Source organism: Leopardus geoffroyi, chromosome D3, assembly GCF_018350155.1.
Source record: "Leopardus geoffroyi isolate Oge1 chromosome D3, O.geoffroyi_Oge1_pat1.0, whole genome shotgun sequence".
Taxonomy (NCBI): domain Eukaryota; kingdom Metazoa; phylum Chordata; class Mammalia; order Carnivora; family Felidae; genus Leopardus; species Leopardus geoffroyi.
The window spans coordinates 80906227-80929568 of record NC_059339.1 but is presented as its reverse complement, the minus strand read 5'-3'; the positions used below and the strand labels follow the sequence as shown (position 1 = coordinate 80929568).

The window sequence follows — 23342 nt, the reverse complement described above, 5'->3', positions numbered from 1 at the left end:
TTGAAGTCACTTTGCGGGAGTGAAAACATAACTTCAATAAAGTGGCATTATCTGAGATTCAAGCAATGCTGATATTTGACACGAGACAGATAAGAAGGAGACAGAGGAGGGCCCGGGTTTCAGGTGCTCGCAAGCTCTTTCTGTGGTCCTCACATTGCGAGGCATGAATGAGCAGACGAGCCTCCTGGGATCCAGAAATTCTTTATTTTCTAACGTCATTCTTTATTCCAATTTGGACAAAGGCAAGTAGTGTGTATCTTTATTAATAGAACAGCACTGTTTCATTATAGACACGTTCATGTTTAGGAATCGCCTGTGTCTTTCCAAAGGATTCCTCTGCCGTTTTGTTCTTCTCAAGCTGTCCGGGTGTATTCAAGTGACAACTTTTATAGCACATTAAGACACTGTAAACTGATATATCTGTCTTCTTGGAAATGAGTAAAAAAAGCAAAATGGAGACCTTGGAAGAATTACTCAACTGGGGGGGACCTTTGCTTCTTTTCAGATTATTTTTGAAAGTAGCTAGGATTAGATTTTCTCAGTCCGTCTCAGAAGTGACTTTTCCTATCTATATTTGCTTTTATAGTAGGGGAGGGAGATAGTGGACAGTCGCTTATAAAAGTACTCTTGACATGGAATCACATGTTCCCTTAAGTTTGGGAAGCATTGAGTGGCCATGTGGTTGTTCCCGTTTTATATCACGACTAAATAATGTCAGATCAAAACATTTATTAGAATTGATATGGTGCCCATCAGCAATTAAGTTGTTAATTGGGATTTTGCAGTTCATTTATTTTTCTGTCATCTTTCTCTGCAGTGAATTAAAACCCTCTCTGTCACTTGGTCGTAGTTTTATAGCTTCTGTCTTTCGTAGACTGTGGCCCATAGCTATGCAATATAGGTGCCGTCTCGTGTGTTTTCTAGAATTTAATAAACACACAAATAATTGCGTTTTCACTCCATGTAAACAAGCAAGCAGGCAAATAGATAATCAGCAGAACTAATTGTTCTTTTTTGCTTTTAGGACAAGCTGCTGCAGGCAAAGAAAGAAATTGAAAAGCACTCTATTAACGATAAACAGGTATGATCAGTCTTCATGATGCATTTTCTGTACTAATCAACACAGTTGTATAGAGGGAAAAAAGGGTTATTTCAACTGAGAATGGTTCATTGAAAGCATGTAGGATTTTTTTTTTATTTATTATTAAAATACCTGTCAGACTGTTTTTTAAAAAGGCCAAATTGTTTGAATTGTCTTCAGGTTATCACAAAAAAACGTTATAGACTTTGACATACACTCACAAATGACCAAATAACGTTTTTCTAGAAAATGATTTTATTTCAATTATTTATTTAAGTTAACTTCATACAAACACTTAAGAGGAAAGGAGTATTTTTTGGCTATGGAATTTTTGGATAAACAAAAATGGTGTGTGTGTGTATCTTTCGGTATAAAACGTGACAACAAGTTATATTGCACTCATCACCCAGCTTAAGTAATGAGATTTATCACCCACCCCTGAACCCCCCTTTGGTGAGCCCATATCAGCTGAATTCTCTGGTGTCATTCCTAGAGGCAGCCTGCAACCTGACTTTTGTGTTGATGAGTCCTTTGCTTTTCTTCCTAATTTGACTGTATGTGCACGTGACCCTAAATAGTATACTGTTTACTTCTCTTCGTTTTGAATTTTATGGCATCACTCTTATTTTGTCAGCCTTATTAAAGCACAATTCACTTGCCATTCAATTCACCGATCTAAAGTGTACAATTCAGTGGTGTTTAGCGTATCCACAGAGTTGCACAAACGTCATGAGAGTCAATTTTAGAACTTTCTCATCATCCCGTGAAGTCCGCACCTGGTCACTCCCCACTTCTCCCAGCCCGCTCTCCCCACCCCTGCCCTGGGCAATCACTGGTCTACTTTCTGTCTGTGAGATTTGGAGGACATCATTCTGTGTGCATTTTTGTGCAACTTGATTTCTTCACTAGATACTGTTTTTTCAAATTTCCTCCATGTGGCCACATAAAGCAGTAGTCCACTCATTTTTTTTTTTACCGCTCTGCAGCATTTTCCTAAAAATATGTACACTGCCTTTTGTTCATCAGTTCTGCTGGCGGTAGCTATTTCATTTCCAGTTTTTTGGTTAGTTTTATTTCTTGCCATTACTAAAGTTTTTCTCCATGTCTCTGTGTGCTTGCCCAAGAGTGGACCGTGCCGGGAAATGGCATCGTGGACTAACGGCGTGCGTGTGCATTTCAGCAGCTTCGCCCACCAGCAATGCCCGGTGGTTCTCGTTGTTCGCATCCTTGCCAGCGCTTGGTACTGGCACGCTCTCGAATATTTGCCTTTCAGATGGGTATTAGATGGTATTTCACTGTAGTTTTGACTGCCTCTTTTTCCCCCTCCGGAATATGTTAGAGACCTTTCCGTGTCAATAAAAATAAATCAGCCTCATTGTTTTCACGGCCGTGGCGCAGTCTCGGGCGCCCCACGGTGTATTTAGTTCCCTCTACAGGGTTGCGTGTCTTTGGCTCTGGTACTCTGTGCTGCAGGTGGAAATTGTCACGCACGCCTCCTTGCGCACATACGTGAGATTTTCTCTACTCCTGTGGCCTCTGATCGTGCCTGTGAACATGGAAAGCAGGCAGCTTCACAAAGCTTCCTGTTTTCGTTTTGTTTTGTTTTCGTATTCGTGTAAATTCTGATAGAGGAAGAAATATCCTCTAAAACCAAGGAGCTTGAATGCTCCCGGCTGAAGGCCAGGCCCGCGGTCAGCACCGTCTCTGTGCCCCGGACTTCTCCGTGGCTCCTGCCCCCACTTCGTCTGTCAGAAGGCTTTAGGGCATGTGACGGGTTCCTGACATCTACATCAGGGAAGGGAAGATCGTCAGGGCCGGGGTGGCACGGGGGAGCTCCGTCCTCCTGCTGGCACAGAGTGGGTTTGTTGTATGGCTTAGCGTAAGCAGTGCCCGTGGAGTGGATGCTCTTTTCCTGGTGATTTGTTGACCCTTTTTTTCCCTGAAATTTTGCTGGCCTGTGGCATAGCTTCTATTTATAGTAAATGATCTAATACTGTATAAAAAGACTTGTGTAAAAATCCCGTGATTATAGGGATATAAAACCCAAGGGCAACTCTTCTGGAGTATTCTCGGTTACGTTTGTGTTTCCTTTTCTTAGGAATTTAGATCATCTGGATAGGGTTCCTTCCTGCATCAAATAAGACTTGCCGCCTGGTGCAGCAGATTCTAAGGTGGTGTCCTTTCATGTCGTGGCTTTATTCTTCACGTTGTGTCTTTCTAGAGCTAGAAGGGATCTTTGGCATCACCAGCTTCTGATCCCTTTGCTTGAAGGTGAGGCCACTGCAGGCTCCCCAGGTTCTGCTCAGCCAGTGAACGAAGGGGCCGCCCGCCTTGGGCCCGCAGCTACATGTGGGTGCACGTGTTGACGCGTCTGTGCCCTCGTTCTGTCTGCCCCTTGGCGTGGCGGCCAGTGTCAACAGAGAAGAACTCATGGAAATACCGAGAAGTCAAGAAATGCCTTTCTGCTTCTCTCGGTGACCCCCCTTGGAACGTAAAACATTCCTTCGTCAGAGGCTAAGCTCTGGCTTTGAAAACATTATCCAAAAAAGGAAACTAAAACAATAGCTCATTGTCGGTACCCATTAGTATTCTTAACTGCTGTTTTACAAATTTCTATCAAAGTAAGCAAGCACTGAAATATGTGCTTTTCTCCCCCCCCTTTCCTTCTTCCCTTCCTTCCCTCCTTCCTTTCCAAAGACTAATTGTTTTCCATGGTAAGCACGGCTGGCCTCTTCCTGCCGTCTCTCTGGGCTGTGAACCTCTGGGCATGGCCAGGTTTGTCCTGGGTGAGCTCTGGGTGGGTTTCCCTTGGTGACCCCTTGTCTAGAGAATCTGTGAGTGGCGGGTCACAAGCTCCCACAGGCCCAGAGCGACCCTTGGCCTTGAAGGATAAAGTCACCTGGCTCAGCCTCCGAACTGAGGTCCCAGGCCTTGGTGAGTAGGTATGGTGTGCGTATCTCTGTATTCTGCCCGCCGATAGGGAACCCCAGGAGGGCAGTCACAGCTCTGGTATGGCTCCAACAGGAGTCTTTGTGTAAGCTTATTTATTAGATTTATCGTTTTTATTTTTAACAACCTAAGGTGTTAACTTGAGGTACGATTTATGTACAGTTTATTTTTCATGTGAATTATGTTTTCTTTTCAACGACCTGAGATGTAATTGAGGTACCGTAAACCACACCCACCGAAGGGGTACAGGGCGCGCTTGGGTGGCTTAGTCGGCTCTCAGCTCAGGGCTTGATCTCAGGGGCGTGAGTTTTAAGCCCTGCATTAGGCTCCATGCTGCATGTGAAGGCTACTCAAAAAAACAAAAAACTAAAACTAAATAAAAAAGGGTACAGTTTGATGGCTTTTGACAGATGTATACGCATGTGAAACCACCACTGAAATGGACACAGAACGTGTCCATATCTCTAGGGTTCCCTTTGCCTCTTTGCTGTCCGGGCCTCTCTCCACATCTGGCTGCAGGTGATCTCAGACCTGCTTTCTGTCACTATAGATCAGTGGCATTCCAAGAGGAGCTTTTTACGTTTCGTTTCCTTTCCGTTTCCGGCTTTACTGAGGTATAATTGACAAAAACTGAATGTATTTAAGGTGTATCACGTGATGATTTGATACACATTTATGCTGTGAAATGTTTACCGCCTCAAGCTGGCTCACACATCCATCACCTCACATAGTTATTGTGTGTGTGTGACTATGTGAGTTGAGAACACAGATGATCCACTCTCTTAGCCGGTGTCAAGCAGACAATGCGGTGTTCGGAACAGGAATCACCGCACCGTACGTGAGATTTCCAGAACTTACTTATTTTATGCCTAAAAATCTGTACTTTGGCTGACATTTCTTAACACATGTTTTTGAGTTTGTGCAAGAGTTTTTTTGTGAAAATGGCCCAGAAAATTAAGCTCTCCTGTTGCACCATCAGCGGATTTCTGACACTACAATCTGTGCCTAGAAAACTAGACTCCCTAGTTATTGGAGACAATTGCCTTTACTTTAAAAAAATTCTTGAAAAAGTAGTTTTAGACACCTGCATGGCTTTGACCATTTTTGTGTCCTCTTTCTAACAGGTGGTGCTTTGTATATCAGTTGACGTATCTCAAGACTACAGCCAAGTAGAGAATGTCATAAAACAAGTAAGGGGCCGGGTTAACCGGAAAGAATTCACTTGCCTTCCGATTGGTTCTTACTGTTTTAGTGTGCAGTGTGGAGCTGTTAAATCATCTCCGTAGGTTTAATGGTTTTATAGATTGTATTTATTGGCATTGATCTGCTACGACGTCATTCTTCTCTTTCTTATTGCCTGCTCTCATAAATTTTTCCAGGCACAGGAAAAACTGGGCCCAGTAGACATGCTTGTGAACTGTGCAGGAATGTCGCTTTCGGGAAAATTTGAAGACCTTGAAGTTAGCACTTTTGAAGTAAGTAGACATTGGTGTTTTTCTCTGGTTGAGTAGGCCATATGCTAGAAGTAGAACGGGGCCACAGGCGAAGGCTTTACCGACGGCATAGATAAAATGCATTCAGGATTCATAGAAGTTTTAGAAGGTGAGGGGAGGGTTCGACAAGGTTTTGGTTCCAGCGCCGTGACCATCCAGCGTTAAGAGTTCAGCTGGGTCTCTGGACCGTGGCTTCCCGAGCTGTGACACGGGGGTGACAGCTCCAAGCAGACACACATCACTGTGACGACTCACCGAGCTACTCTCTTTAAGAGAGGTCTCTGCAAGCCAAGGGCTGCTGGGTTTTCGTCTCAAGCGTCAGGGTTTGGTAAGCCAAAAAAGCTCATGAGCAGACCCTTTTGAGTTCTGAAATCAAGGCGAAAAGACCATGCATCATGTTTCTGTTTATACTTTTAAACAAGTTTTCCAGGGAACTTCTCTTAGTAATCTGTGTCAGCTCTAAATAAATGGACATCAGTTTTGAAATCTTTCTTAAGTACAAGACAGTCTTTTAGGGGCGCCTGGGTGGCTGAGTCAGTTAATTGTCTGACTTTGGCTCAGCTTGTGATCTCCCGGTTTGTGGGTTCGAACCCTGAGTCCGACTTTGTGCTGACAGCTCAGAGCCCGGAGCCTGCTTTGGATTCTGTGTCTCCCTCTCTCTCTCTGTCCCTCCCCTCCCCCTCAAAAATAAATAAACATTAAAAAAAATTTTAAAACAGGTTTTTAGTTGACGTCCTATCAACTGTCTTTTTCTTCACGTTCCATTAGCCTTTACTGCTGTAGTGGATTTTGAACGCTTTACCCCGCGAAGGGAAACGCCATCCCCCTTCTGTGGAGAAGGAGACTGCGGGCCTAGTAGTTGAGATGCCTTGCTTCTGGTGGCCTGTGGGAAGGCGTGTGGCCTGTGTGATCCAAAGTCCAGTCAGAGGAGAGTCCAGACGTAGCTGTAAGCAGAGGGCACCTGATCTGGGGCTGGTTTGTGTTAAGGCTCCTTTATCCACTCGGCCTAAATAAGGCAGTTGTCTTGACCTGCACGCCTTTACTGTAAGTAATCAAAGGGGGATTTTGAAGATGATTTCAACAGCTGGATAAAGAATCAGTTGGGGAAACTAGCGGTCGTATTCGTCTCGGTGTGACGTGCTGAGGGGGCCAGCAAGAAAGGGGTCGGGTGTGTATGAGCGTGAGTGAATGTATGAGAGTGTGTGTGTGTGTGTGTGTGTGTGAGAGAGAGAGAGAGAGATTGAGAGAGAGAGAGGCTAATGGAGGGGGAATCCACAGACCCACCCTGACTGAGCACGGAGGGCGAACTCAAGGAACTGACCAGGAGCCCTTTACAGGGCAGAGGGGTGGGGAGTCAGCTCTTGGAGCGATGTGGAGTGGAGCAGGGGCCAGAACCGCTGGGGCCTAACAGCCACCACGGGGAGTTTGGATTTTAGTCCAAAACCTTTTGAAGGGGCTTAAGGTCAGCTGGGTGGTGGTGTGATCTGCGTTTCGGTTGTTAGAGGTGCTTTCTGCCTGCTGCATCAGGGGGGATGGTAGTTGAGGCAGGGGGCGGTGATGGGGAACCTCGGAGTGAGGGGTAGGGGACGGAGATCAGCACGCGGTTGGCGGGGGGAGGCGTGGGCAGCTGATAGCGGGTGTCGGAAGCGGTCTCAGCCCAGTGAGAACCAGACTTTTATTTATTTATTTACTTTTAACGTTTTATGTATTTTTGAGACAGAGGGAGACAGAGCATGAGCAGGGGAGGGACAGAAAGAGAGGGAGACACAGAATCCGAAGCAGGCTCCAGGCTCCGAGCTGTTAGCACAGAGCCTGACGCGGGGCTCGAACTCACGGACTGCGAGATCATGACCTGAGCCGAAGTCGGATGCTTAACCGACTGAGCCGCTCAGGCACCCCGAGAACCAGACTTTTAAAAAGAGAGGACTGTTAACCCAAAGCCTGTTGCCTCTATCGGTGACCAGGCCTCCCCCCCAACCCCGTGTTCATGGCCCGCTCTAGAAGGGCCCTCTTCCCGGCTGCCCTGAATGCCGGCAGCAGGCCAATGTACTCTGGGGAGCGTCCCCCTCCCAGGCCGGTATCTGCCCCTCGGCTGTCCCCCTTCTCCGTCTCCATCCCTTGCCGTGTCGTGGTCACATCTGGATGTGTGCTCATCGTGGGTGAGTCCTGTTGGAATGCCCACTGCCAGGTTTGATGCATTTTCTGAAGATAAGAGTTCATTTCTATTTAAAATCAACTCGCTTTCATTTTTTTTATTTGATTGTTTTGTTTTGATGATTTGTTTGTTTGCTTGGTTGGTTTTAGCTTTACTGAGGCCCACAGGGTTCTCAGGCACAGAAGTTGCCTGCACAGGATACTTGTTAGAACTCATCGCTGGGGGGGGTCTCAGCACGTGCTGTATGACTCCCTGGGGAGAGGACTTTGGGAAATTTGCCTGGTTCCTCTGGACTTTGGCCCAGGTGCCTTTTGCCCTTGCTGATTTTGTTTTGTGCCTTTTCACTATCATAAATCTTAGTCACGGGTATGATCAGGGGCAGAGTTCCGTGAGGTTGTCCGTGAATCACCGAAACTGGTGGTGGTCCCGGGGAACTTCTCTTAATTTTCCTTTTTAATGGTTTTCTTTGTGGATCCTTGGAGCTATATTTTGTTTTATCTACCTGTGGATTTTGAGGATAATTTTTGTCAGCTTTTGATTGGGGTTATATTGAGTCTGTAGATCCACATGGGGATAATTGACATTGTAACAATAACCGAGTCTTCTAACCTGTGAACGTAGTCTATATCTCCCGTTTATTTACATTTTCTTTTGCGTCTCAGCAGTGTTTTGTAGGTTTCAATGTATGGGTCTTACACATCGTTTTTCAGCATTTCCTGTTTTTTGATGCTAGTGTAAATGGCATTTTTCATGTCAGTTTCTGAGTGTTCATTGCGAACGAACGTAGAGAAATCCAATTGATATTTATGTATTGATCTTGCAGTCTTGCTAAAGTCAGTTATTGATTCTAGTGCTCACTGGATTTTCTTCATTCAAGATCATGTCATCTGCAACAATTTTACTTTTTCTGTTCCCATCTAGATGCCCTTATTGTACGGCTAGAACATCCAGTACAGAATAGAAGTTGTGAGAGCAGACATACTTGTGGTGTTCCTGATCTTGGGAGAAAACTTTTGTTTTGTTTTGTTTTTTAATCATTAAGTATGATGTTTTCTGTAGTTCTGTGTTGCTTTGTTTGGGTAGATGTCTTTTATCAAGTTGAGAAAGTTCTTTTCTATTCCTAGCTTGCTGAGAGTGTTTATAAGGAATGGAGGTTGAATTTTGGCAGGTGTTTTTTCTGAAACTATTGGGAGGATCACAGAATTCTGTTTTTAGTTTGTTAATATGGTGAATTACACTGATTAATTTCCCATGTTAAACCAGCTTGCATTCCTGGGCTAGACCCAGTTGTAGTTTTTTTCTGATTTTTTTGTAAAAGTATTGCTGACCTCTTAGCATAAGTGGGGGAGTATTCCTGCCTATTCACTTTTCTGGAAGAATTTGTGTAGAATTGATACTAACCTTCTTTAAATGTTTGGTAGAATTTACCACGGAAGCCTAAGGTTTTCTTTGTGGGAAGATTTCTAACTTTAATTCAATTTCTTTAATAAATGTAGGGCTACATCTATATCTTCTTATCTATTTATTTTGAGTGACTTTGGTAGCTTGTGTCTTTCAAGGAATTGGTCCATTTCATCTAAGTCATTGAATTGATTGGCACAGAGTTATTCATCATATTCCGTTATTGTCCTTTTAATATCTATAGATAAGCACCTGACTTTTCATTTCAGCTCAGGTCATGATCTCGTGGTTCATGGGTTTGAGCCCCACATTGGGCTCTGTGCTGGTAGTACGGAGCCTACTTGGGGTTCTCTGTCTCCCTCTGTCTGCCCCTCCCTGGCCTCTCAAAATAGATAAATAAACTTAGAGTTTGTAGTGATGTCATCCCCCTCATTCTTGAGATTGATAATTTGTGTCCTTTATCTTTCTTGACCAGCATGGCTAGAGATTTTTCAGTTTTATTGATCTTTTTTTTTTTTTTTTAATTTTTTAATGTTTATTTATCTTCGAGATAGAGAGAGAGACAGAGCACGAATGGGGGAGGGTCAGAGAGAGGGAGACACAGAATCTGAAACAGGCTCCAGGCTCTGAGCTGTCAGCACAGAGCCCGATGCGGGGCTCGAACCCACGGACCACGAGATCATGACCTGAGCTGAAGTCGGCCGCCCAACCGACTGAGCCACCCAGGCGCCCCAGTTTTATTGATCTTAATAACCAGCTTTAGGTTTTGTTAATTTTCTATTTTCTATTTCATTTATTTTTTCTGTTTTCTATTTCATTTATTTCCTTCTTTTATTTTTAATATTTTTTTCTGCATGCTTTTGGTTTAATTTGCTCTTATATGTATGTATGTATGTGTGTGTGTGTATATATATATATATATTTTTTTTTTTTTTTTTTTTTAATTTTTGAGAGAAAGAGAGAGACAGAGCACAAAGGGGGAGGGGCAGAGAGAGAGGGAGACACAGAATCCAAAGCGGGCCCCAGGCTCTGAGTTGTCAGCACAGAGCCCGACGTGGGACTTGAACTCACAAGCTGTGAGATCATGACCTGAGCCAAAGTCAGATGCTTAACCGACTGAGTCACCCAGGCACCCCCAGTTTCTCTGCTCCTTGCTTCTAGCATTCAGCTTTCCACTAAGTTTGTTATCACTCGCCATGCTGATTTTCAGCTTCCAAAATGTTATTTTCTTTCCTGTTGTCTGTGCTCTGTGGGTTCTTGCCTTTACAAAAATTTATCTTTTTATTGAGATTTTAGTTAGGTCTCTAGAAGGGAGCTGAAGTGAACACTTGGGTTTAGTGTGCCATCTTTTTGGGGTGCTTTTTTTTTTTTTTTTTTTTTTTTTTATAAATTTTTTTTTTCAACGTTTATTTATTTTTTTTGGGACAGAGAGAGACAGAGCATGAACGGGGGAGGGGCAGAGAGAGAGGGAGACACAGAATCAGAAACAGGCTCCAGGCTCTGAGCCATCAGCCCAGAGCCTGACGCGGGGCTCGAACTCACGGACCGCGAGATTGTGACCTGGCTGAAGTCGGACGCTTAACCGACTGCGCCACCCAGGCGCCCCTTTGGGGTGCTTTTTAAGAGCATTTTTGTTATCAAGACAATATAATGATATTAAAAGACATTTTGGGAAAAGTGGGAATCCCAGCATCCTAACACAATCATTTACAGTGTTCTGGAGTTCCTTGGTTTTGCACCTGTGCACGTGTACTTTTGTGTAATATTTGAATTAGTTACAGTCACAGTGTAAGTATAGTATGCAATGAAGTGTTTGGTTTCACATGGTGATAGATCTAGTATTTTTACAAGACTTTAAATATAGAAACATTTCTTAATTTATTTTTCTTGAGAGAGAGAGAGAGAGAGAGCACCCATGCACGAGCAGGGGAGGGGCAGAGAGAGAGGGAGAGAGAAAATCCCCAGCAGGCTCCACTCTGCCATCACAGAGTCTGACACGGGGCTCGATCTCATGAAATGAGACCATGACCTGAGCCGAAATCAAGGGTCAGCCTCTTAACCAACTGAGCCACCCAGGTGCCCCTTAATGTAGAAGCAATTTAATGCCAGCACTTTCAGATTTCCAAGTTAAAATGTAAGGTTTTTGAGAGTTGCCAGGATGAAAGGAAGATACACTCTCGGTACCTACGTAAGTTCTTACCCATCATGATGTAAGAGCCAACGCTGACCGGGCACGTGACGGTGGGTCAGAGGCTATGCCTTGCCTTGTGTTTCCTCTTTCAATGCTTGCAACAGCCCCGTGGCTAGTACCTGCACTAGCCCTGCGTTCAGCTGCAGAAATAAGTAGTGCCTGACTCTCTTGTTCGTCATCAAATAGGTAGTAACCACGGTCCTTGCCGTTAACCACGTCCTAGTCTCTTTGTGATGTTTCCGTAGCTTGGAACTAACAGGGCCAGAGATCCTTGGGGGGCTTTTTCCTAAAACTGTTTTTCAGAAAGTATTGCTTGCAGTACACAGCATACTTTGGACAAGGAGAAGACTAATCCTGACCGGTTTTCAGCGAAGACATCACTGCTGTCACGAGGAGAATAAGAGACTAGACTGAAGTAGGCTTGAGAGGGCAGGTCATGGGCACCGGGGCTCATTTACAGCACCACTGCATCGTTCATTCCCTCGACACATCCCTTGGGCTCCCAGTCACTTGGGCTCCACTGGCCCTCAGATCCGGAGAGCAGACAACTGCCGCAGAGCGCAGCCCTGAGGCTCTGACCTTGCTCACTCCTCACGTGGCCCTTTGTCCCCGGCAGAGACTAATGAGCGTCAACTACCTGGGCAGCGTGTACCCCAGCCGAGCAGTGATCACCACCATGAAGGAGCGTCGTGTCGGCCGGATAGTCTTTGTCTCGTCCCAGGCAGGACAGCTGGGATTATTCGGTTTTACGGCCTACTCTTCGTCCAAGTTTGCCATCAGGGGACTGGCTGAAGCTTTGCAGATGGAGGTAAACACTGTATTCAGTTTCCCAGTTTTTATCTTCCAGCTCGGCAGTGGATGTTCCCCTTTGGTTTGCAGCTGCTTGACACGTGTTGTCGTATCACATTAGACATTTGTAGACGTGACGTTAGCGAAAGGGCATTGGCTCAGCCCTTGAATTCTGCAGGTAACATTTTTCATCGCATAAGGACTCTACTGGGGATAGAAGCAAAAGGGCTGGGAGGTGTTTCGCTCGCTTAATTTAATACGCAAAATCCTACTTTATATTTACTCTCTATTTTTCAGTCTAATACCATGCGAGCCTGCGATTCTCTAGAGGTGTTTCTTTAACGAAAAGATCTCTGCTTTAAGACTGAGTGATGAAATTAGCACGTGTTTGAGGGAAAAGCTTGAATCAGCTCCTGTCTAGCTCTCAGCTGTGAGACAAATCATTTAACTGGGTCTGTTTCCTTTTCTGTAAAACAAGAGGGTTGGATTAAAAATATCGTTTGGCTCTCCTGAGACTTATACTTTAGTATCTTAAAGAAATCTTGATGAAAGCGAATGCTTTTTATTTTCACAGTTAAGAGAACGTGTTGTGAAAGAGGGTGTGGTTAGCATTAGCATCGAAATAAATGCTTGTCATGATGTGACAACCTTCACACAACCTCAGCTGTGGGAAGCCGACTGCCTCATTGTTGTCCAATGGGGACGCTTAGAAAGTACCACACATTTCTATCCCAAATCACACACTGAAAAGGCAAGGTAAAATTCTTTCTATTGTAACTTGCACTGAAATGTAACACTACATCGTGATGTTAAAAGCCCGGAAGAAAATTCATTTTGGCCAACCTTCTCATGGTAGGAGTGTGTGTGACCTGGGGATCCTGTTTAATAATTTAGGTTAGGGGTTGGCAACTTTTTTCTGTAAAGGGCCAGATTGTAGGCATTTTAGCCTTCAAGGGCTGGATGGTGTCTGTCGCGACTACTCAAGTCTACTGTGAGAGCAGGAAAAGAACCATGTGCAAAAGTAAATGAACAGAGACAGCTGTGTTCCGATAAAACTTTATTTGTAAAAAGAGAGGGCCAGATTTGTCCCACAGGCCATAGTTGGCTGACCGCCGATTTATAAAATCCCCGGAAGAGCCCTTGATGGTGTGTGGCAGGGCACCACATTGCCCAGCATCACAGTACAGACGAGTTGTCCAATCACTGACAGAAATCCTCATGCGCCACTTAGAGACCGGTAGACTGTGCCATTCTCATCGAAAAGGAACAGCCCCAAATTTCATTTTCATCAACTTGCTTAATACTCATAATCAATAAGGGGCACCTGGGTGGCTCAGTCGGTTAAGCCTCCGACTTTGGTTCAGGTCATGATCTCACAGTTTATGAGTTCGAGCCCCACATCGGGCTCTGTGCTGACAGCTCAGGGCCTGGAGCCTGCTTCAGATTCTCCGTCTCCCTCTCTCTCTGCCCCTCCCCTGCTCATGTTCTGTCTCTCTCTCTCTCTCTCTCTCTCTCTCTTCTCTCTCAAAAATAAATAAAGATTAAAAAAAATACTCATAATCAATAATAGCTCTTTATAATATGTTTAGCCAATAGGACACGTAAGGCTGTGAAATTTCAAACAAGAATGCCAGCATTTCTTTTGAAATTTTTACTTGGAAAGTCCCTTTGCAAATAACCGTTTATTTATGTTTTTATTAAAATGTTTATTTATTTTGAAAGAGCAAGAGTGAGCACGCACATCCGTGCACATGAGCAGGGGAGGGGCAGAGAGAAAGAATCCCAAGCAGGCTCTGCATTGTTGGCACAGAGCCCAATACGGGACTCACCAACCGTGAGATCATGACCTGAGCTGAAATCGAGAGTCAGGTGCTTCGCCAACTGAGCCACCCAGGCACGCTTATAAAAGTTTTGGGAAATCTGTGAGGCAGATGTCGTTTTGCCACCTGGTAGATACCAACGCTGAGTTTTGGTAGTTCATGGAGTTGCTGAAAGCCACTTTGTTACTTTGTAACAAAAGCAGTAACAACGTCTTGGCTTTCTGGTTCTCTGGGCAGATGATGTGTCTCTAATTCAGGTCAGAAGTTACCTGATTGATCCGGCCTTAGACATCTGGTAAGTGAAGGGCTGTTTTGGAAATGAAAAATCTGCTTATTAGGGCTTTTTGTCCCTAAGCCTTGTACATGGTAGGACAGACATGTTACTAAAGAGGAGGAAAAGGAAAGTGAGTTGCTAATACAGACAGAGTCCCCAAAGCCTCTTTGTGACAAATGTGATTCACACGCTGCAGGAAGCTTGCCTGGACTTGAAAGTCAGCTTGACTCCTGTCCATATTCAGACTCCGTGAAAAATGTGCCCACGGAAACACGGAATAAGATAAACACCTGAAAAGTAGGCTCAGAGGGGAATAAATTCAATAATCAAAACCCAGTTTGTTCATAGTAGACCTACGTCAGGACAGTTGTTTCCCTGCAAACTTACAGTGTTGTGTTTTGGAAACCTGGTTACTTCAGTCTGTTTTGCCATCGTGGTTGTGTTTTCTGTGAATGAAACAGACCTCGTAGAATTGCTCAGACTCGAAGTACTTTGTGATGATCTTTTCCGGATTAATTTTTTTTTTAACGTTTATTTATTTTTGAGACAGTCAGAGCACGAACAGGGGAGGGTCAGAGAGAGAGGGAGACACAGAATCTGACGCAGGCTCCAGGCTCCGAGCGGCCAGCACAGAGCCCGATGCGGGGCTCGAACTCATGAGCTGTGAGATCATGACCTGAGCCGAAGTCGGACGCTCAACCGACTGAGCCACCCAGGTGCCCCGGTTTAACTAACTCTTAAGTCTTCCTGTCCACCCCACCCTTTGCCCGCCAAACTAAAGTAGGACCCTAGCCATGCTTTGTGCGTAATAAAACATTTGTTGCACCTTTTGGTGTTCCTTTTTTTTTTTTAAACTCCGTTTTTTTAGGTACAAATATATGATTTAAAGATTCTAAAAGTTAATCTTTTTGGAAAGCCAACTTCTGCTGGGTTACGGCCAAAGATGTGGTAGCAGAGACCAAGTCAAAGAAAAATAGCCTTTGTGCTTCCCTCCTTCCGGTCATGCTCCCCTCCCGCTAAGGCCATCTTGCCCCACAGCCTTGAAAAGTAAGCTTAGGTGAAATTCTGGAGCTTCTCAGACACAGCTCTGCTCCTCCCTCCAGGACCCCCGCCCCCCTCGCCCCGTCTTCATTTCGATGGAATTAGGAGCCACACATTGTAGGCGGGATGATTTTGGTAGTCAGTTCTTGAGCAGACGGTTGTCTTTCTGATTGAAATGGAGACCAGGGGAAGGAAGAACATGACGAAAAGCATGGAGGTGGGCAGAGCAGGAGAAAAGAGGATGGTCAGTCAGCAGGGACAAGGAGAAACACACGGCCACAAGGTGCGCAGAGGAGTCCGCCAGTGAAGTCTGGGCTTGTAAATTCCTAGAGACAGGGGTGATCTCTAGGAGTCGGCATCGTCTGAGCAAGGGCAAGTGAAGCCACATCAACCCCCTTTCGTTTTCTGCCGGGGCTGTGGGCCTAGTTGATTAAAGCAAAGTGTGGCTGGAGTATAGCGTATTTAGATGTTACCGGTGATTTGACCAAGAGTTTCCAGAGACGGGCCGCGCCACGAGGGCAGGGGCTCTCTCGCGTTGTTGACGTCCACGTCTTCATTCACAGAACAATACGGGACTCATTCAGTAAGTATCCCTTGGATGAGTAAATACAACAACGAAGGGATTAGCCGCTGCAGGAACCCAACCACAGACTGAGAGGGTCATGTGACTTCAAGACTACCAGCACCCCAAACTGCTTCTTCCGGGACCGGCTTCTTCCAACCCCGACGATCTGTGTCTACGCCAGGAGAAAGCTGTTCTGAAAAGCTGTTTCAGGCGTCTGGTAGCTCAGCCATAACCTCGAACTTGAGAAACACTGCTCTGACACACTGTCTTACATTCGCTTGTGCGCCACGGTCCTTACGCATTTCGGGGGGAGGGGGCACAGTTGCCACGCACCGGCTTTTTTGGTGGTGTTTTTGTCTGGTCTGTGCACAGCAGAGGGCAAGGCCGTGGGAGACGGTTTTTGAAGTCACTATCTCAAAAACAAGTGGAAGAGAAATTGCTTGCTCATCAACCTCACTGGCTGGCCCGAATCCAGAGCTATTTCTGAGCACGGCTGGGCCTTGAAGCTGCATGCCCCGTGGAGGCCGAGGGAACGGGCTCTCTCACGCCCTGAGTGCAGTGGCTCTGAACCAACAAAGACATCACCCTTTGCTATTGTGCTGTTCAGCATGGCTGGCCAGGATCTAATGCTTCTCCCGACCCCGACGGCTCCTCCCACAGGCTTCAGAGCTGTGCCCGGCAGAGGGACCCAGGGAGAATGAGGGCTGTGTGAACACAGGGGACCCTGGGGTGCTCTCAGGGGCTGTTGCCTGAGGACACGCTATTGGCACTTTTCAACCTCCTTGAGATGCACAGTGGCCTACGTACCCCCAGCTGTCTGTCTGCTTTTAACTTCCCGAGGTAGCGTCCTGGGGCTAAGCAGCGAGCCAAGAGCAAATAAAAATCGGGGGACAGAAATTTGGATGGTGTGAACTATCACCCTTAGAGCCACTAAGAATCAGGGCCAGATGAGAGTGTGGAGCAGGGCCACTGAAGAGTCCCAGGATCTTTGGGAAGGGTATGTCCTGGCCGACTCGCTCACGGGAGAGTCTTCTGGAATTGCTGGGGGTGTATTTCTGAGTGGAGGCGTGGAGGCCTTGTAGTGAGGCAAGGAAGCCTCGGAACCTGTTTGAAGCTGGGAAGGGGTTTCTGCATATAAATAAGGGTGAGGTCGTCTTTTCCTGGAGTTGCTTGGCTGGTCTGACCTGGCGGCTCCACCAGGGGGAGAATCCTGTTGGTTTCTTCTGTGGGGGAGGGTACAAGTGACTCCTGACTCCCTGTTGGGCAGGGGCCGGTGGCTTAGGGAGTTCCCGACCAGGCAGATTTCTCAGGGGATCCGTGTAGTTCTAGGCCTGGCTCTGAAGAGCATAGGAAAAGGGTTTTGACTGATCTTGACGTATTCTGTAGACGAAATCAACAAGAGTTTCAGAAGCGGCTGTGAAGGAAGCCAGGTTTGCAGTCGCAGAGACCGGTCCCATGGTCCTGCACACAGTGCTGAGTGGTGTCCGGGGGGTGGGGGGGTGGGGGGCAGGAGGGAAAGGAGACCTCCCTTTAGCTGTCCATCTTCCTCCTGGACGGCTTCTAGGGCCTTGCCTGCTCAGTGGGGGTGGGCAACACTCAGAAGGAGGTGAATCTCTGCCAGCTGTTTTTGGGAGTAGAGGTTGTTGGGGTGAACCCTGTGCCTTTATTTCCAAATGATCTTCATGGAGAGGAGTTTTCCTGACCCAGTCGGTGCTGGTTCTCCACCCAGAGCCACATTCTGCCTTGGGAAAATCAGGGCAGGATTCACGACGTTTGCCTGGTGGCCGGTGCAGGTGGCTAAGGGTCGATGCGGAATTGGACCTTGTTTACTGAAGGGGCACATGTTGTTTCCGAAATGCAGGTGAAGCCGTATAACGTCTACGTCACAGTGGCCTACCCGCCCGACACAGACACCCCTGGGTTTGCGGAAGAAAACAAAACAAAGGTAAGTATTCCTCTGTGTCTGTTTCGAGCCTTTAATGTTGTAAATCTTCCTTTTCCAGTTTTCTGACTTTCCACCCCTCAGCCTGGAGTCATTTTCATCATTCAGAAAATTGCGTTCTTTACAATTGATGTGCAAGGTAGAGGCCTCTGAACTTTCCAGAACTCTCATGTGGAGTCTTAGAGAACACAGCCCATATTTTCCAAGGCCATGAGTTTTGCTAATAATCTTCAAAGGCTTACTTAATTAACAAGGTATTATCTTCACGAATACAGCCTGCATTTTTAGCAAATGAGAGGATACTCTTTAGAAATAATATCCTCTCCTCTGGACTTAAACACCTGGTTGCCGGGGCACCTCAGACTTAGCGTTTCAAAAACAGAATGTTTGATTCCCTCTCATTGCCCCCTCATTGCTTTTCATCTCCTTGGTAACCGAGAAGCCAGCCTTGGTTCTTCCTCCCACACCACCGTCTTGACCCGAGTACTTCCCCCTGGCTCTACTCTTCAGAACTTGTCCTGAATTCGCCCATTTTTTTTCAGACCGCAACTGTCAGTGCCATCCTCGTAATGGTAGCTGCTGGTATTTTTGCCCGAACTGCTCTTCCTAATCTTCAAACTGGTGTGCCTGCTTCTGCCCCTCTTCTGACCCCCTGTCTGTTCTTCATATAGTGACCAGTGATCCTTTTAAACTGTAAGTCAGGTCTTGTCACTCCCCTGTTCAAACACCTCTTCTGCAAGGAAGAAAAAAAAAAGCCAAAAACAAAACCAGAAAAACCCTTCTTAAACAGCACGGTTTAATAGAATGCTCTAGAATGGAAATGTTCTGTGTCTGCCTTCTCCAATCTGGTAGTCACATTGTGGCTGTTGAACACTTGAATGCGGCTAGTGGGACCCCCCCCCCGCCCCCGCCATCATAAAACTGAATTTTTAATTTTGACTCCTTTAAAGTTAGTATTAAAACGCACATGTTGGGGGCGCCTGGGTGGCGCAGTCGGTTGAGTGTCCGACTTCAGCCAGGTCACGATCTCGCGGTCCGTGAGTTCGAGCCCCGCGTCGGGCTCTGGGCTGATGGCTTGGAGCCTGGAGCCTGTTTCCGATTCTGTGTCTCCCTCTCTCTCTGCCCCTCCCCCGTTCATGCTCTGTCTCTCTCTGTCCCAAAAAATAAATAAACGTTGAAAAAAAAAAATTAAAAAAAAATAAGAAAATAAAAAATAAAACGCACATGTTGGTCTTGTCATGTGTTAGTATGGCCCCAGTGGCTCCCATTATGCCTAGAGTAGAATCCAAAGGTCTTTTCTTTTTAAAAAAAATTTTTTTAACATTTATTCATTTTTGAGAGACAGAGAACACGAGTGGGGGAAGGGCAGAGAGAGAGAGAGGGAGATATAGAATCCGAAGCAGGCTCCAGGCTCTGAGCTGTCAGCACAGAGCCCTATGTGAGATCGTGACCTGAGCCAAAGTCAGCAGCTTAACCGACTGAGCCACCCGGGTGCCCCGAATCCAAAGGTGTTGCAGCTCATTGGGTTTTGCACTATGTGGACCTTGGCCACCTGTCCACAGTGGTATCTCCTGTTGCCCTCAGCCCTACCAGAGCCCCCCATCTGTTCTTTGAGCTTGCCCAGGCTGTCCTCACCTGTGGGCTTTGTTTACTCTTTCTCCCCTCTCTCTCTGGATGTTCAAATGGCTTCATCCCTTGTTTCTTTCTATCTCTGTACAGACATCACCCTGAGAGGACTTCCCTGACCCTCTGTCTCTCAAATGTCAGTCCCTTGGAACACTCACCATCCTTTCCTCTGGCTTTGCTTTTCTCTATGATGCTTATCAGCACTGGACATGTACATCACGCACAATGACAGACTGAGCTGAATGCAAGCTTTGCACGTTGTTCAAAGGAACTTCTTTCTTCCTTGCCTTGATGCATTGTAGGCTTCCTCCGAGCACATGAATCAAGTGGAGAAGAAAGGAATCGACCAGAACTTAACTACCTTGAATGGGCGTTGATTGGTTTTCTTTTCTTTCGTAGTAATGCTTTAGTAAGTGCGAGTTTCTGCAGCATAAAAATTGGCACTTATGCTCCATAGACTGTGTATTTGCGAAAAGATGTGTATGATTTAGAACATTTTTTTCCCTATTCACTTCTTTTTGAGTCTGCCTCTTAAAATTACAACTATTTCAAAGAAGTAAATGTAAGCCAAACGCCCTGTCTTAGAATGAGCAGGGGCCCGCTAAGCGGATTTGTAACATTTGGTAAGCAGTCTTTTCTGTTTGAAGCCAAAGCTGACAAAAAGTGGTGATTTCCCTGGGAAGATGTGATTTTGACGTTAAGTTGGGTTTTTTTCCCTCTGGTGTAGTGTTGAGCCAACTTTGGATAAATGAAATTCTATGTCGATGTGTGAGTCCTGCAGGGGGCGCCATAGTGCTTTTCAGTCTACTGTGTGTGTGGCCTGGTGGTCTGGAAGAAGGAGCAAGGCACTTTCAGAAGAACCCTTCTCTTAATTCAGGTTCATCAAGAAGTACTTGACTTTTATGAAGTGCTATGCTTTTCCAATTTAAGAAAATACATTCTGTTCTTTATTTTAATTTTCTCAATCCTACGTGGTAAAAAAATATGTATAGTTTCATGCAGTTTAAGGCTTTAAGTTTTAAAACTTCAAACTGAAACTCCCTTTTAAAGAATTTCTGAGCACGTGTTTATGTCACCTTAAGGAAGATAAAAAAAAGTGTGGGGGGAGCCCTTTCCCACAAAGAACTTAGGAGGTAAAATACAAATATACAAGTAGCTGTAATATATATTAAGGCAGCAACATGCAAAGATGAAAAGAAAAAGGACTTCCAGTTAAGAATTCAGGAAAGCAGGGGAGCCTGGGTAGCTCAGTCGGTTAAGCATCCGACTTCGGCTCGGGTCGCGATCTCGTGGTCCGTGAGTTCAAGCCCCACGTCAGGCTCTGTGCTGACCTCTCAGAGCCTGGAGCCTGTTTCAGATTCTGTGTCTCCCTCTCTCTCTGACCCTCCCCCGTTCATGCTCTGTCTCTCTCTGTCTCAAAAATAAATAAACGTTAAAAAAATTTTTTTTTTAAAAATTCAGGAAAGGAGACAACTGAGGTGGACCTTTAACCACCTTTGATTTGGGGTGCTGATGCCCCAGCCTGGTAATGAGCACACAGCCCGTGCCAGGGGCCCCTCGGTGTTTTCTGTCCCAGTTTCCTCCTTCCCGCCTCCTCCGCAGGTCCTTTAAGAAGCAGCGGCATTGTTGAACAGGGACTGGGCTGGGGCTGTCTCGACCCATGGCCTCAGCTCTGTCCGCGTGTCAGTCTTTTGCTAGCCTGGGAGTATGGTCAGAACGGAGACGCTGGTCATCTTGCTCAGGACACACGGTCGAGGCTCTGCATAAACACTGTTGGTCAGGTGTCTGGCCAGCAGTGAGGTGTCTACCGGGATGGTCCCAGTGGCGTTTTCTTATTCCAGCTCTGGTGCTCCCCACTGGAGCCAAGACCACACGTGTCCAACGGAGAGTGGCAAGGGCCTCCTGATCTTGCTTCAGCTACTGCGCTAAATTTTATACAGTAACCGGGTAGAAACCGATTTCGAATCCAGATGGACCGGATTCTAAAAGTAGGAATCTGCTCAAAGGTGGAAAACTGGAATTATTTACAAAGAAGGGGAAGGAGGGTTGTAAGAATTATTTGTTCTTGGGGCACCTGGGTGGCTCAGTCGGTCGAGCATCTGACTTCAGCTCAGGTCACGATCTCGCGGTCCGTGAGTTCGAGCCCCGGGTTGGGCTGTGTGCTGACAGCTCGGAGCCCGGAGCCTGCTTCAGATTCTGTGTCTCCTTCTCTCTCTTTCCCATCCCCGCTTGTGCTCTGTCTCTCTCTCTCTGTCTCTCAGAAATAAATAAATGTAAAAAAAAAATTAAGAAAAAAAAAAGAACTGTTTGTTCTTCAACTTAATGGGCAATAATGGTACTGATACATCCATTTTTTTTTTTCCCACCTTCAGCCTCTGGAGACTCGGCTGATTTCAGAGACCGTATCTGTTTGCAAACCAGAGCAAGTGGCCAAACAAATTGTTAAGGATGCCATAGTAAGTACAGTCCTTGTTTTCTTCATTAATGGTTGTGATGCTGGGTTTCTGAAAAGAAATACGATGTTTGTCCCAGGGCTTATTTTAAAGCGTAAGTCATTGTTACTTCTGGGTCACATTCATGTCGCGTGTTGGACGCCACTCGTCTCCCTTAGATGCTTTATTGATTCCATGTAAAGTGGTAGGCTTCTGGAAACTAGGTACCTATCTTAACCTTAGGAACAGATTGATGAGTAAGGATGTCTGGGAACTTCGGTTCTTTAAAAAGAACGTGAGACCTTCGAGCCATGTGTCAGTAGTGGGGACCACGTTCCATGTCTGGCCCTGCTGCCTTTTGCTGCTTGCCCACAGCACTCACAGTTGTAGGCGATATCAGGTACTTTATTAACTGCCTGGCTCCTTGATGAAGGACTTTTTCTTTCACCTTCCTGCTTCCCAGCGCCATTTTTCCCAAATGTTCACTAATAAGGAAGTGTGTCCAGCCCCACCAGGCCACCATCCTGTCCACGCAGATAATGTGCCTCCAGGCTGCTGAGTCTGTTTGGAGCCTGCCATCTTCTAAAACAACGTATGTGCCACAGACTTTTTTTCTTTTTCAGGTGTTTGTTTATTTGTTTTGAGAGAGAGAGCGAGAGCAGGGGAGGGGCAGAGAGAGAAAGGGAGGGCGAGAATCCTAAGCAGGCTCCTCTCGGTCAGCACAGAGCCCGCTGTGGGGCTTGAACTCCGGAACTGTGAGATCACGACCTGAGCCAAAACCGAGAGTCGGACGCTTAACCACCCGAGCCACCCAGGCGCCCCGACTGCCACACACTTTTGACAACATCCTGTCAGCCCACGTGCAGAAGAACACACACCAACGGGGGATGTCTGTAAACTTCAGGCCTACGCCGCACGTGGGAGATTTGAGGACCTGTGCAATGAGGTGTCAGCGGGCTGCTCAGCCTCCCTGAAGGGCCGCGTGCACTGTTGCACGAGCACCGGCTGAGCAGGATACGAGAAGTATCGAACTCCATTAAGATACAGCAAGTTGGGACACCCGTGCCCTGTGCTCAAAGGCACAGAAGGGGGGCGCCTGGGTGGCTCAGTTGGCCAGGCGTCCGACTTTGGCTCAGGTCGGGGTCTCACAGTCCGTGAGTTGAAGCCCCACGTGGGGCTCACTGCTGTCCGTGCAGAGCTCGCTTCAGAGCCTCCGTCCCCTTCTCTCTCTGCCCCTCCCCCACTTGCACTTTCTCTCTCAGAAATAAACATTAAAAAAAAAAAAAGGGCACAGAGAGATGGCAGGAGTGGATCGAGCGGACTTCGCTTTTCCTGCTCCCCTCAGATCAAAGCGGACACACCCCGTGCCTTGAACGATCTGAAATAGCTCTTTGTATGTTGGCAGGGCTCCTTGAGTCAGGTGGTCTTGAAACTTCATTTTTTGGCCACTTTCCACAGGAAACTATTGACCATCCCAGTGATTTCTTTACAGGTTTATATTTATCAATGCTTGCCGTATTAGAAACTGCAAATGCATAATCTAAAAAGTATTTATTAATCCGCTTAAAAAAACCACAATTTAA

General features: G+C 46.2%; 1 protein-coding gene and 1 long non-coding RNA gene across 4 annotated transcripts in view; both read left to right on the top strand.

Annotated features, from left to right (window-relative positions):
• Positions 1-23342, top strand: part of KDSR (3-ketodihydrosphingosine reductase) — a 39964-nt gene that overhangs the window by 6603 nt on the left and 10019 nt on the right. For 2 of the 3 annotated variants that reach the window (XM_045458728.1, XM_045458727.1), the window contains exons 3-8: positions 1025-1081; positions 5155-5220; positions 5410-5505; positions 11887-12078; positions 17621-17704; positions 21700-21783. In XM_045458728.1, the coding sequence (XP_045314684.1) occupies positions 1025-1081; positions 5155-5220; positions 5410-5505; positions 11887-12078; positions 17621-17704; positions 21700-21783 (579 nt within the window). Of the gene's footprint in view, positions 1-1024; positions 1082-5154; positions 5221-5409; positions 5506-6268; positions 6568-11886; positions 12079-17620; positions 17705-21699; positions 21784-23342 lie in introns of those variants that run through there. The other variant, XM_045458729.1, reaches the window with a different exon arrangement.
• On the top strand, positions 12085-12572 carry LOC123588210. Its single transcript, XR_006707754.1, has 2 exons — positions 12085-12237; positions 12357-12572. It is a non-coding gene; the product is annotated as an uncharacterized LOC123588210 (long non-coding RNA).